This window comes from Branchiostoma floridae, chromosome 12, assembly GCF_000003815.2.
Source record: "Branchiostoma floridae strain S238N-H82 chromosome 12, Bfl_VNyyK, whole genome shotgun sequence".
NCBI classification, from domain to species: domain Eukaryota; kingdom Metazoa; phylum Chordata; class Leptocardii; order Amphioxiformes; family Branchiostomatidae; genus Branchiostoma; species Branchiostoma floridae.
In genome coordinates, this window is record NC_049990.1 from 14240074 (window position 1) to 14255185 (window position 15112).

Consider the following 15112-nt stretch of genomic DNA (forward strand, 5'->3'; position numbering starts at 1 on the left):
CCTCTGGCCCTTTGTATCCGTGGACATTCTCTGCTGTCTCGTAGGCATTGGATGAAGACCCCTTGCCGTGCTCCTTGCTCACTTCTTCTGGCCCTTTGCATCCGTGGACATCCTCTGCTGTCTTGTAGGCATTGAATGAAGACCCTTTGCCGTGTTCCTTTCTCCCTTCCTCTGGCCCTTTGTATCCGTGGACATTCTCTGCTGTCTCGTAGTCATTGGTTGAAGACCCCTTACCGTGCCCCATGCTCACTTTCTCTGGCCCTTTGTATCCGTGGACATCCCCCACTGTCTCGTAGTCATTGGATGAAGACCCCTTGCCGTGCCCCACGCTCCCTTCCTCTGGCCCTTTGTATCCGTGGACATTCTCTGCTGTCTCGTAGTCATTGGATGAAGACCGCTTGCCGTGCTCCTTGCTCACTTCTTCTGGCCCTTTGCATCCGTGGACATCCTCTGCTGTCTTGTAGGCATTGAATGAAGACCCTTTGCCGTGTTCCTTGCTCACTTTCTCTGCCCCTTTGTACCCATGGACATCCTCTGCTGTCTCGTAGTTATTGGATAAGTACCCTTTGTCGTGCCCCATGCTTACTTCTCCAGGCACTTTGTAACCACGGACATCCTCTGCTGTCTCGTAGTCTTTGGATGAGTACCATTTGCCGTGCTCCATGCTCACTTCCTCAGGCATTTTGTATCCATGGACATTCTCTGCTGTCTCGTATTCATTTGAAGAAGGCCCTTTTTCGTGTACAGTGCTAACTTTCTCAGGCATTTTGTAACCGTGAACATCCTCTGGTGCTTCGTAGTCATTAGACGAAGACTCTTCCAGTTGCCCCGTGTTCACGTTTTTAGGCTCGTCGTAACCGTAAATGTCTTCTACTTCGCTCACCGAATACACAACTACGTGATCTCCTACGTGCAGATAGCGCGATTCGGTTGCAGCAGGTTGTGACTCGGTGCAGACAAAGGGAGCAGCGCTATTGAGACCAGTGTCCTCACTTGTATTCTTTTGTTGTGTTTTATAATCTTTGTCTTTTTCGGGGGATAAGATCGCATCTTCCTTCTCTTTAAGAAGGTTGGGAGCTGGGATGTATCCATCTGGCATCTTTCTAGACGCCATTCCTGATTAAAAAAAATGGTGGTACAGAGTTTGAGATAAAGTAAGTCAATTTGAGATAAGTAAGTTTGAGTTTTGTAAACTACATATCGTCATTGCTATAATTGCGAGCACCATATCCGCACCTGTATGTAGTACGTGTCACTTTATATTGTCCTACGAGACAAATATATTCTACCTAGAACATTGCAAAGATTAGTACATCCTTTATCTCGGTTGCAAAACGATCCGTACACCGGGGCACATTTCCTTCACTAGTGGCTTGTTAGAGACTGCAAGGGTCGACCTAGATCCAGATATTGACAGATAAAGTTCAAGAACAGGTTGGCGGATGTCGGATCTTCATGATTTTTGGTATGTAAATGTAGGTTTGTAGGTAAGGGGATGCTTGATTTTATTAGGGCAACTGCAAATTGAAGACACAATCCGTGTATAGTGTTCGTACTACTTATCAGCATTACCGTTAAAAATTCACCCGATTTAGACATTGAAAAGCATGTTACACTCCCAATTGCACAGCAGTTACCATCGCCTAACAAAATCTCCTAGTACATATAAATGCAATACGAGCATAAAGGTTTGGCTTGTGGTGTCACTCTAATTTCTAACTACCTCTACAAAGTAACCCAAAGATGGATGTAGGATCCCCCATTTTACGTGTTGAGTTTGCGGAATAAAAAACTGAGGATTTGCTGGCAATAGATTGTTCATACACTTTTTTTCATAACTTTAAAAAACACTACACCAAAGTCAGGAAAGTAACACCAGCCAAAGTCAGTGTATTACCAAAACAGAGGTCTAGCTGTCGTTCATTGTATGAAAGGCTCCTCAGAAGCGTATTTTTCAAGTATTTTTTTTTGTATTTGGAACACATAAAGAAATAGACTCACCTTAAACAGTCCCGATGTTGATAGCAAACGTCTAGTCACGTCTCCGAATTTCCAAAATAATGGATGCAACAAAACATACAGACTAATTACCGCTATGGCGTTTTGTTTTCGTGAGAAACATTTCCGTATTTGGTAATGCTTCTTACTTGAAGGCAAAAACAAATCTTTATATCTATACCGACACTGTGTTATCAAGGAAAACATGCCCGACATATTTGATAATCATGTTATAGAAAGTGCGTGGGTTGAATTCTCAGTAGTAGAAGTATGTTTTACAATATGCATGTGGCTGAAAGCATGTTTCAACCTTATATCGTTGCCTTCAATATTTTTCCACGAAATACCAGAGTGTTTATTCTTATACATTCAGTATTATTGATTAGTATCCACACTTCATCGCAGAATTATCACAGTAATTTAATGAAGTGTTTCTGTAAAACCAACGTTTTGTCACCTTGCTCAGGCGAAGCTGAAGGTTTTGTCACAAACTACAAGTAGGTGTCGTTGCTAACAGATGAGGTCCTGGACATCAGTAACACATGTATACTTAATATAGGTATGAACTACTGTGTCTACAATGGATTCCTGAACGTTATTAACATGTACGGAATGACATTTCATGTTATGCTTACGATGCGGTCACAAGCGTAATTGATGTAAATGCTTGTTAATCCAACAGCGATAATAAAATCTTTTCAGGTAATGTGGTACACCACTTTACATCTCGTATCGATTTGGCGTTTTAGTAGTTTTTTTAGCGTGTCGGTATAAAACAGGTCTTAATATCGTATAAATTTATCAAATATTCTCCGAAGTGCTTCTGAGGAGCATTTCACATATGGGAAGACAGCTAGGCCTCTGCTTTCAAATTGATAGAACACTGGCTTTGAGTGGTGGTAATTTGGAGACTTTGGTTTAGTGTTTTCTAATGCCCAGGTAAGATAGCAATACACTTTTAGTGATTGAATTATATGGTATTTTTCGAATTCTTTCTGTTTAGTTAATGGTCATCTGAATTAAGTCGACGGACTTTATTTTAATATTTAATTTAGTGTGCTCCCATCATTCATTTAGATGCGAAGAAATTTCATGAAGCTATGATGTGGGTTTCTATAATATGATGGGAAGAGATTTTGCAGAGGCTGTCAAGAGGGTTTGCAGTGCGTATGTGGAAGGTTTGCAGAAGTTGCAAAGCGTGTCCTATTCAGCCTTCGTAGTGTCCCAAGGCGGTCAAACAAAACTAGTTTAACAACATCATTAAGGAGTGTAGACACCAGTAGACACTACAATCACTGGTTTATACCTAATACTCTACGAAAATCATTATAAAAATCGTTTTTTTAAACCATCCAAAGAATATTATGTAAGCTTCCTGCCTTTGTTGCCCTTGGCTTACTGGAAATGGTAGTTATTAAGAAGTTAGCTGATCGCATGTGAATGAAGTTGTACTCAAAATAATACCCTCTCTTAGAATAGATCATTCCGACAATGACAAGGTCGGTCACGTGATGGAAAATTATGATCCTTATCTCTGAATAAGGTGTTTACCTCAACTGGTATCTAGTCTGCAATTACTTGGAGAGTGGCTACGTTTAGTTCAATCTTCAACATATCCACACAGGTGAGTTTACACAACGTCAGGATCAGTCAAAGAAGTGTGTACATCCAAGTCATTTTGACTTTATTTACCAAAGACTTACATTAATACCGACTTGGTAGTGCATGTATGTGCTGTTCCATAACCAGGTTTATTTCATCCCCACGAATTTTACCTATGCCAAAAAAGTCAACTTAAACGGACTTGAATACTCCTACTCGTGAGACTGATGCCTTACGTTAACAGCGTGGTTATATACTTAGTAAAATAAACATATATTACAAACGGCGTTTACACATGGAATATGTGTGCTATCTGTCAAATGTCGATCCAATGATATATCAGTAAAAGCGAGAAAGGAAGCTATCTAGTCAGATTATATATATATCATGCAATTGGTGACATAGACATGTTTGCATATTTGAAGCCGTGGAAAATAATTGTGGACAAAAGACGATTTGAAACTATAATCCTTTATATGAAATTGTTTACTAAAACATAAATTGGATAAATGCCCCTGTACGTTACTAGGCTGGCAAACTGGGCATTCCGCCATTTTGTTTTTGAAATGCTTATTAATACAGTGAAACCTGTCCAAGAAACCACCTGGCGCAGACAACCACCTGCCGTCAGAGGACACAAAGAAACAGTTCCGTCAATTTTTACATAGTTAAGACCCCCTCCCAAGCAACTACCTGTCTTTCCCCACCTGCAACCACTTTTGTACAGCCCCTAAGGGGAATTCAACCGGCCCTCACCACCTCACCAACCAAAATTGATTGACAGCAGCTAGCAGCCATTTTATATGCAGAATTATGTGGGCACAGTTACCCTGGACTTTTAGACTTCTTTTCCTTACGTAAGTGAATATCAGTCTGGGCTGTTCAAGGAACAGACAACTACAAAACAAACCATGTTTGATTGTTAGACAAACTCAGCTCTGATCGTCAAACAATAGTTTCTTGAAGTTTGTTTACATAACAGCATGGAGATTAAAAACTGTGTGCATCATGTAAATATGTATCCTGGGATCTAATTCAAAGGTGTAGCAAACCGTATCATTTTTTTCGCCAACCAACCAACTTGTCGGGAGCAACCACCTGTCCTCAGCAACCATTTTCGCATGGTCCCTTGAGTGGTTGCTCAAGGCAGGTTTGACTGTAAGTCTTAAATTGATAAGAAAAATATAATCAATCTTTGGAAATTTTCTAGGTTTAGTGTTAAATAGACACGAGTAGGTATAGAATTCAGTGAGCTGCGTCTGCCATGTTGATAGGTAAATGTAACTCACCATTTTATAGCAACAACAAAAATGAATATCCTTTAACTGGTCACATATTGAAAGAAATGGCCACATGTAGGAAAAACTAGGCCTCTATGACACTGCTCGGTAACATTGCGCTTTTCAAGTAGCACTCTAGTACAACATCCATTGTGTTTATGGAATTAGGTAAACCCATTTTCTTCTATCATCTACTACAACAGTAAGCAAGTACAGGAACGCAAGGGGAGGTTTGAACTACGATGTCCCTCATCGAAAACATCGCAGGTTTTGTTAACCTGCAAACAGTACTGGTTCTACTGGTTGTACTGCTGATGACGTACGTCTACGTCACGCGGCCCAGGAACCTGCCTCCGGGACCCTGGGGCTGGCCCATCGTCGGGAATCTGTATACATTGTCTAAAGTAAGTTTGCTAAAAACTACGATCGCCCACAAGGAAAATTTACTTGGAATCTTCTACAATTTCCATTCTAACCACCACGCACCCAGAGAGTAATGCGCATGTGCGATACTTCGATCTTGCGAAGTTATTAGCCGAAAATTATAAAGATAACAAAAATCAGGCATTGTTTTATCTTTGATGCATGTTAATTTAGTATGTGTAGTTCGTTGTACCTGGTCCGCAAGTCTCATTGGCCTTGTATTAACACATTTTAACGATCATGTCTTCTTGGATAATGTAAACATTCTTGACACTATATTTAGATACACCAAAATCCACCTTATACGTTTACACTAGAACGTTCAGGTAACGTTCTTTTCATTTGTTACGTTCACGAATTATTATGATGCAACGTAATACAAATATCTTTGTTGAATAAACACTTTTTTGTAAAATAAAACAAAATGACAGTTTCCTATGTAACTCTTCAATTTATTTTGTAGGGAAATATTCACCTAACACTCAGCAAATGGCGTAAGAAGTATGGGGCAATAGTCTTTTTCAAGATCGGGACTCTGGTGAGTAGGCTTACAAAATAATTCCCGTTTTATCATCACTCGATACCTCTAAAAATTTGCAAAAAAATGGGTGTCATAACTAAATCGTTTTGGGACATCTAATGAACCTCTGAAATAACCACTATGAAACGTCTACACTAAAAAAACAGAATGGTTGATTTGACATTTGTTAACAAACATAAACAAAAAGTATGTGTACCCTTCAGCTTACACCTTCGAATAATTATTACGTTCGTAAGGATAACAACATGGCAATCATGACTAGTATACTACAACAACATAGAAAGTGTATAAGTAGAAGTAGAATTAGAAGTATAAAAATCCATATATGAATATAACACTGGCGTGCTTTTCTACATGTTTGAAAGTTAATGTTGCATTCATCTTAAGAAGTTTTATTGTTTCGAGCTACAAAATGGACAAACAATTAAATAAAACAATATCGAAATATACACTGCATTTCCTATTGGATATAGGGAACTGTTTGCCTCAATGACTATGACGTCATCAAAGAGGCATACGTAAGGAGGTCAGATATGTTCGGGAATCGGCCTACAAACCTACGGATTGTCAATCAACTCATCAATCAAAAAGGTGTGAATTCGAAATATTTTTCCATTCCGTAAGGATACAAATTAAAAAAGTACATTTTATTTTGACTTGTATAGTCTGCTTCTTTTGCTTTTAAGTAATGCCAAAAAATGTGTACATTTTAAAATGTAAACATTTCAGTGGTAAATGCAAATTATTTTGTTTCGCATGCGATTGCACTTTTACTCCTGGTTTTTGTTATAAGATGTAATTGAATTGCTATCATAATGAAAGTTGGTAGGTTGGAAACGTTTTATCTGTTATTGTTTGATCGTGGGATCGTGTGCGGCAGCGGCAGCGTTTTTGCTTCGGGACCGAGAGGTTTCGGGTTCGAATCTGGCTGCGTGTCACCGATCTTGTGCCCTTGGGAAAGGAACTTTACACGGCTTTCCTTACTCTATTCAGGTGAAAATCAGTGCTTAGCTTCGGCTTGGGCCGTCCCTCGGATAGAACGTAAAATGGAGGCCCCGTGTCAGGGGAGAACCATACCCCAGGCACGTTAAAGAATCCCTTGGCCGCACCTGGGGCAATTACTGTCGTATAGATGTCACCTGAGTGGCGCCGAATGGCAGCTCACTCAAGACCCTTGCAATTTAGCCGCGCGCTCCTCGCAATTCAGCCCCTCGCTGCCAAGAGAAAGTAGTCGGCCCAACCAAAGACAATAACAATAACAATTGTTTGAACAGGAATCATATTTGCCCCACTCGGTCCCCATTGGTGGGAACAGCGCCAGTTCGCCGTGGCCAGTCTCGGGTTCGGGAGCCTCCGTATCAATGAGAGGATCCTGGAAGAGGCCGCCACGATGCAGGCAGAACTGCTGAAGACTAAAGGTATGGAAGATATTATAATTAAGCGGTGCTTAATATAAATTGTGAGAAGATTAGTTCTACTTGAAACGCTTTTAACGACTTCATTTGTAATGGCAATATATAGCACACAACTTAAGGTTAAGTACTAGGTTTAAAGTACTAGGTAAATTGAGAGATGGCCTTCGTCGGAAGACCATTTGTCTTGCATATATTGCTTAAACGTAAAGGACTGAGAAAAATCCGTAATGACTTGCTGACCGGGTTAAAGAATATGAAACACGGGCATTTGACTGCATTACGCGGTGTCTTTTGTACGGTGTGTAACAGTTGCTTAAATGGAACTACATGCGCTTGACGTACCAACGTAAATGTGGCATTAAGGTAACAGATAGGCAGGTATTATTATTGATTTTGGAAACTTAAAGAGTGACTTCGATTATATAAGGAATTGATAGACACTTTTTTTTATATAGGAAAACCTTTCAATATCAGACGGATGCTTCAGCAAGCCAGCACCAACGTCGTGTGTTACATGGTGTTCGGTAAGAGGTGGGATTACACGAACCAAACGTTTCAGAACATCATGCAGTCCCTCGATGTTGTCTTCCGTACAAGTGTGTTCTTCCTCCCTGAGAATGTCTTTCCATACGTTCCAGGTTTTCTGAAACGAGGAGACAAGGTGAAGTACTATACCATATTTATCCTTCAACTTTGAAAATTTACTTAAATTTACTCTGCTGTTTGATAAGAACGCTATTTTGTATAGATTCTTCATTTTACTTATTTAGGATAAATACGACCGTCAAATATGTCCCTGAATCCCCTATTTGATCCAGGGACAAATGACATTTATTGATTTTTAGGACATATGACGTCAGGAATAGGTTAAAGGTGCGTAGAAGTCGATACCTGCCGCTGACCCTTTTCAATATTTGTTTCTTCATTCAACAATAGGCAATGGCAAGTGTCGAAAAAGTGTTGCAGCTTGTGCGAGACGAAGTCAAAGAGCACAAAGAGACCTTCAACCGGGACAACATCCGCGACTTCATCGACTCCTTCCTACTGGAGATGCAGAACCAGACAGACCTCGACGGCAGCACCTTCACCGAGAGGCAGTTGGAGATGACCGTGTTTGACCTCTTCAATGCTGGCACGGAAACCGTATCGACTACCATGTGGTGGGCCTGCCTGCTGATGATCCTTAACCCAGACGTACAAAATAAGGTAAGCAGAGTCGCTCAACGAAGTGCTTACGTGTAGATTTAACATCTACACGTAAGCACTTCGTTGAGCGACTCTGCTGTTGACGTTATTTACAAAATTATGATAAATGATGACAAATAAAGATGATTTTGAACCCTTTGATCGTTAGTAGGGATTGTATCAAAACTAGATTTCGAAGGCATATAGTAATTCTAACTACCTAAAGTCTATTTTTTTCCATAACATATGAGGTAAGATCAAAAATTTTAAACCAAAAAGTTTTGCATCTAAAAGTGAAGCTTTTTCGAGCTTCACTGGGGAAAAATGCGTCACATCGATAGTAATGTGAACATACGCTTTTTATAATGTGTCCGAGGGATGTAACGTCAAAACCCGAGGACATAAAAGAGCCCAAAACTCTCGAGAAAAGAAATCAACACCCTGAAAAAAAGAAATTTGATTTATGCAGATACATTTTGTGAACATTTACATAATATGTGTATTATAATGTACTGCTTTTATTAGCTTATGTGTAACCGGTATGCCATTTTTTAATGATTTACCTCTAGGAATTATAATTATACATTCACATGAATAATATACTTATACTTCTTGTATGTCTTATACGGCCATAATTTACATATATATATATATATTTAAGTCCCTTATCATGAAAACATTGCAATTACAGAATTTCCTAATCAATATGTATCTTATTGCGCACATCCCTGATCTTTGAAGTCAGTTCTGTCTTTCTAAATCTATATAAAACACATTGGGGGCAAAAGAGGTCGATAAAGACCAAATTGATCGTAGGCTATTATCAAAACTAATTGTGGAACGGGCATCCTCTTCATTTTAGGTACAAGAGGAGATTGGGCAGGTCCTTGGTCGAGACAGCCGTCCGTCCATGGCCTACCGGTCACAAATGCCGTACACAACCGCTACAGTTGCCGAGATCCAGCGGTACGGAGCCGTGTCACCTATTGGTTTACCCCATGCCGTGCCTCGCGACACAGAGTTCTACGGGTACGTCACATATTGACTTTTTGAACAATGAGCCTGGACTTTTTTTCATTGTGTGTTCCATGAAATGTTTAAGTGTGTAAATATTTATTGATGGAAACATTCAAAAACAGTAGGTAACTAGAAAGGCCGACATTTGCTTAAGAGCAAATACAGCATATTTCAGCCATACCCCTTCCCACGCAACATTGGACTGTTCCAAATCACCCCTGCGCAAAAATGGAACATCCTCTTAACAGTACATTATCCCCCAAAGTGGACTGGTATTGTGAATTGACTCCAGGTAAAAACAGAGCTTGCTTCTATTTTTCAGAAAATGACAATAATCACACCTTCCATTCAGAAAATTTTCATCATGACTGAAAATTGTTGAATGACTTCATGTAATGTCATTAACAATTTTCAGTACGATAACTAGGTGTAAGTTTAAAAAAGTATAAGCTCCTTGTGATGTGGGTACATTTATTATTGCAATGAACTTTTTTTATTCAAGTAGGGCATACGATTTAATAATTATCAAGCAGGTGCAGGTACTGTAGGAGCGTTTGTTTTCTTCAAGCTGTAAAACTGTTAAACTGTTTTACTTTGTATGCAATCAACCATCGAGCCTATTCTTATTTTAGTTTAACAACTTCCTGCCAGACCCGGAAGATACGATTGAACCTTGTTCGAGGATTTATTTTCGTCTGTCTGGTCAGTCTGTTCATACCCTGGCGCTGAGAGTGTTTTATTGGGCTGAAACTCTGGCAGTTTAAAGTTACTTCCAATTTAAATGTTCAAAGTTTATGCCAAACAACAACAGCACTAGGAAATGTGGCCACTATAGACAGGTGGTCACTATAGAGAAAATGCTGATCTATTGACTAGGAGCCATACGTTACACATGATTTCAGTACACTGATCATTAATCATATAAACATTGCACAGGTAAGCCAATTGTTTAGATGTACAATTAAGTTCAAATAATTCTGAAGAGAAATATTGATGAGAAAATAATCATTCTCGCCACTGTCTAACTTATAATTACGTATCAAAACTAAACGCAGATTTTCTGACTAACGCACCTTTCGCCGACTTCATCATAGGACCGCCGGCTATCAATCAAACACGGCTGTTGATTAGACTTAGAGTTTCAAACAGTCATGTGCTGTGTGCCAGTTGACAGCGAACTTCATGCTACGTGATGTTTTACATTGCTTGGACCTTCTTTCCTACAGCGGTGCTTCTACAAAATATTTAGACTGTAACACTGAGTTTTATAGAATAGAATTTGACGCAGAACAGCGTTTTTTGCTGGGTATTTTTTTTGAAACATGTCCGTGGGAATATCAGCGAGGCGGCGACGTAGGGATATCAGACCGTCAACAAAAGTCGCACGGCGGCTAACGGCGCAGCGAAGATACTAGCGCTATAAATAAGCGCTTCAACTAAGGATGGCAACCCGTACAATATTTTTGTATACTGTTGAGCTAAGTAAAGTTTGTTGTTTATGAGGTTTTAGTTGTCTTTGAAGCTTTGACCCGAAATATTTTAAAGTCAAACTGCTGAAGAGAAGTAAGTGACTGCTACGATTATCGTAGATATGGCCCTAAAAAAACTGATAAAAGAAGCCTTCTCAATAGCCTAAAATGCAAGAGCTTCCGGGGGGGGCTTCGCCCACCTGGGTCCCCCCCACAGTGGCCCTGCCCCTGGACCCCGCCAGGGACATTCGGCGGCCCCCGGACCCCTGTCCGACGCTTTGAAAAAAATCCTGGCGAGAAGTCTGTACGGCCTGAGTGTTCAAGTTAACGTATTGTGTGGTCCCGCTTATGAATATTAATTAGCCTTCGCTTTCCTCTTCGCTGATTGGCTGAACCATTAATTGAATTAACTCTTCCTGCCGGCTAGACGCAGGTGCAGATGTCGGCTCTGTGGGGTGAACGTCCGAAAGGTCACGGCATGGAGAACGAAAGAAAACCAATTTCCCCTAAAAAAAAGTGCTGTAATTAAGCCTTTTACAGTACTTTATGCCAAAAATTTTACTTGGATCATTTTACCAACTATATTATGCCTATCTATACCAAATGTTACTCATACCAGGGTACAGGGGTGCAAAATATACCGTTATAAGACCGTCAACAACAGTCGCACGGAGCTAACAGCGCAGCGAAAATACCATTGCTAGCGTTTCAACTTCGGATAACAAGTTATAAGTACTGTTGAACTCAGTAACGTTAAAGTTTGTTTTTAGTTGCCTTTGACGGTTTGACCTGAAACAGTGTTACGCTAAACTCCTGAAGAGAAGTTAAGTGACTGCTGCGATTATCATAGATATGCCCCTAAGAACTGATACAATATAAAGCCTTCTGAATAGTCTAAAATGCGAGAGCCTTAGGCGGGCTTTGCTCCCCCTGGCGGGAACACTGCTATATACGGGATCATGAGGCCCCGCTTATGAATATTAATTAGCCTTTGGCCTCCTCTTCGCTGATTGGCTAGGTCTTTGATTCAATTAACTCTCCGGCTGACGCGCACAGGTGTGGCTCTGTGCGGGGTCACGGAAGGTCACGTAAGGAGGCCAAAAGAAAACAAATTTCCCCTCAGAAAAGTGCCAAAATTAATCATTTTAAAGTTGTTTATGTCAAAAATTTTACTTGAATCTTGTTACCAAGTATCTAATGCCTATCTATACCAAATTTCAGGTCATTTAATTGTAATACCAGGGTACAGGAGCCAAAAGTGTCCTTTTTTGGTCAAAAATTGGCCAAAAATCGCAAAAATAAGCATTTTGTTGCACTGTACACCAAAAGTGTTATTGAATTTATATGAAGGGATTATCAAGGCACATCTGTGTCAAATTTCAGCTCATTCGGTTGCAATACCAAGGTACAGGAGCCAAAAGTGTCCTTTTTTGGTCAAAAATTGGTCAAAAAATCGCAAAAAAAAGCATTTTGTTGTACTGTACACCAAAAGTGTTCTTAAATTTATATGGGGGCATTATCAAGGCACATCTCTGTCAAATTTCAGCTCATTTGGTTGTAATACCAGGGTACAGGGGCCAAAAGTGTCCTTTTTTGGTCAAAAATTGGTCAAAAATCGCAAAAATAAGCATTTTGTTGTACTGTACACCAAAACTGATATTGAATCTATATGGGGGACTTATCAAGGCACATCTGTGCCAAATTTCAGCTCATTCGGTTATAATACCAGGGTACAGGGGGCCCAAATATACAGTTTTGGTCTTAAGATGACCAAAAAACCTTAATAAAATCATTTAAGAGACAGATATGGAAAAAATGAAAAAAACACCCGAGGGTATTGGCCCACTCTACCCTTGTGCCAAATTTCAAGTCATTCGGTTGAGGAACAACGGAGATACCGTGTTCTGAAGATTTGACAGGAGAAAGAAAGAAAGAAAGAAACATTACGAATACAATATATTTCACCATACCTATGGTATGGCTGAAATATAACAAAGAAGATGCCCACAAAGCGGCCCTTTAGATATATTGTAACTTTTAAGATTGGATTTTATTTGGATTCTGGTCAAAACTGGATTGATGTTAAGAAGATGAACGACTCAACCCGGATTCTTCAAACTTTCTTAAAGTAAAATGAGCGGTTCGCATAATATTTAAATTATACGATTCACATATGGTTTGGGCCGTTCAAATTTACAAAATATAATTGGTCAAAATCACACTAGGCCTAATTAAAAACTAAAACACTGCTTTATTATTATCGTATTGTGGATATCTAATCAACGCTAGAAGATCTGCATCGTTTGATGAACATGTTTTCTGAAGGCGAATTCATTTGGGTACTACTTTAATAGACATACTTGATTTTGATACGCCATACTGTTAATTTCTAAAGTAATCGGGCATATGTTTCTGTCCTGCATAGGTACATAATACCCAAGGACACAATCGTCTTTGCCGGTCAGTGGTCAGTTCACCACGATCCAGAACTTTTCCCAGAACCAGACATGTTCGACCCGGAGCGATTCCTGGATGATGAAGGCAACTTTAAGAACATTGAGTATTTCATGCCGTTTTCCATGGGTAAGTTTTACGTTGTTAAGTTATAAATGATTCAACTTATACATTTTCTGAACCCTTTCTTCATACAACATATCCCATGTAAAGGACATAAAGACTACTCTGTTTTAATTTCTTCTCTATGATTTCTTGCAAGGTCCGCGATCATGCATGGGGCAGCCACTGGCTGAAGTTCAACTGTTCCTGCTGTTTACTAACCTTATGCAGAACTTCAAACTGAAGTTGCCAGAAGGCGCCGCAAAACCATCCTCTGAGGGTGTCATGGGCATTACACTTGCCCCGAAACCTTTTGATCTTGTAGCCATCCCACGTGATTAAAAAGTCGTGGTTCGAGAGCAGATAATGACGCTTGAATGTTAGAGTTTTGAAAGTATCTTCACAACTACAGTTTATGATACTGGGTTTAAAGCGTTTCTAGTAGCATACGTAATGATCACAACTTTTAACCTTCCTTTGTGCATTCATAATCAGTGTATGCCACATAGAATTCTTAACATGAAAACTAGGATTAAAAATCAGAAAACCGTGTTATTCAAATCCGTTAAAAAGTGTGATAGGTAATATTGTGTCACGGCAGATTTTAAACATAGGAGAGTTACAGGGGTTCAAAAGTAAACTGCTTGCGGGCAGGTGAGACATTATTGGCCATTAGGTGGCTAGTGCACGTTGATTGGTATTTCTGAAGGGACATTTGCTATATTTCTAGGTTAAGTAATATGGAAAATTAAGTTGTAAAGGGTGAGCATAGTATCATTTCCCAAATGCATAGTATTTGCATAATGTTGATATTTCAGCTCTCTGAATCTGGTTGGCGTTGATATGATTTATCTTAATTATAGATAAACATCAAGCATTAAATGTTGTTCATAACAGTATCTTTTTTGTTACAGTTTGCTATTTACGTTTAACGTTATTTGATATAAGGTATAAAACCAAAATGTAGGTCTCAGCTCTGATTTTCTATTATATTTTGATGTAATAGAAAATTGATATTTGTTTAACCTTTGAAAAACAAAGATATCGATGATGACATATATATCATACTTAGCTGTCGACCGTCTCACGAGACGACAAGAGCCGAAGAGAGATGTTAATTACATATTCAATATAAACGTGTTTCCGCCGGATCGATCTTTAACACATATTCAATGCATTAAAGGCTGTGTGGTGGTATGCGTGTTTGTGTTTATTCAATTTGGTTGTCAGTACCTTTTGCCAGTGTATGTTTTTCAAAATAGACATCAACGTAACGTATACCATGTAAAGTTTTACCACTTCCACAAAATTAGACATGTTTCTTTATCAGGTTAATTTTTTAACCCTTCTTATTTTTACACAATCATGCAACAGATAATAGTCTACCATGGCTCGAAAAAAAATGCATCACAGTACTAGTGCAATATATATATACAAGAAAATTTATTGACATAAGACAGATAACTCTATAGAAGAAAACCTATATACACATGGGATGTCAACAACAACAAAAAAAACTTTTAAACCCCTAAAAAAAAAAGCAAACTAGCTTTGCATGGTATAAAGTTTTACAGATCTATAGATGAAAAAATACTATATATTCTTATTTATAATTAATATACTACA

General features: G+C 39.1%; 2 protein-coding genes across 2 annotated transcripts; both read left to right on the top strand.

The window, feature by feature from the left end:
• The first annotated feature begins 3500 nt into the window (after positions 1-3500).
• LOC118426860 (cytochrome P450 2J6-like) lies at positions 3501-7315 on the top strand. Its single transcript, XM_035836418.1, has 5 exons — positions 3501-3622; positions 5084-5284; positions 5767-5841; positions 6318-6435; positions 7119-7315. Exons 2-5 carry the CDS (start codon positions 5123-5125, stop codon positions 7298-7300), a joined length of 537 nt encoding a protein of 178 aa, XP_035692311.1. The 5' UTR covers positions 3501-3622; positions 5084-5122; the 3' UTR covers positions 7301-7315.
• Positions 7316-7715: 400 nt separating this feature from the next.
• LOC118427527 (cytochrome P450 2U1-like) lies at positions 7716-14467 on the top strand. Its single transcript, XM_035837365.1, has 5 exons — positions 7716-7920; positions 8196-8465; positions 9307-9473; positions 13356-13513; positions 13647-14467. The coding sequence occupies exons 1-5, from the start codon at positions 7738-7740 to the stop codon at positions 13826-13828; spliced, it is 960 nt and encodes a 319-aa protein (XP_035693258.1). The 5' UTR covers positions 7716-7737; the 3' UTR covers positions 13829-14467.
• Positions 14468-15112: the final 645 nt, after the last annotated feature.

What these genes read in the sequence shown, in the direction of transcription:
- LOC118426860 (XM_035836418.1), top strand. Translation starts at nt 5,123, where the DNA reads ATGTCCCTCATCGAAAACATCGCAGGTTTTGTTAACCTGCAAACAGTA. An exon ending in ATCTGTATACATTGTCTAAA is followed by an intron (nt 5,285 to 5,766) that starts GTAAGTTTGCTA and finishes TTTATTTTGTAG; the next exon opens with GGAAATATTCACCTAACACT. An exon ending in TCAACTCATCAATCAAAAAG is followed by an intron (nt 6,436 to 7,118) that starts GTGTGAATTCGA and finishes TTGTTTGAACAG; the next exon opens with GAATCATATTTGCCCCACTC.
- LOC118427527 (XM_035837365.1), top strand. Translation starts at nt 7,738, where the DNA reads ATGCTTCAGCAAGCCAGCACCAACGTCGTGTGTTACATGGTGTTCGGT. An exon ending in CGCGACACAGAGTTCTACGG is followed by an intron (nt 9,474 to 13,355) that starts GTACGTCACATA and finishes TGTCCTGCATAG; the next exon opens with GTACATAATACCCAAGGACA. An exon ending in TTTCATGCCGTTTTCCATGG is followed by an intron (nt 13,514 to 13,646) that starts GTAAGTTTTACG and finishes ATTTCTTGCAAG; the next exon opens with GTCCGCGATCATGCATGGGG.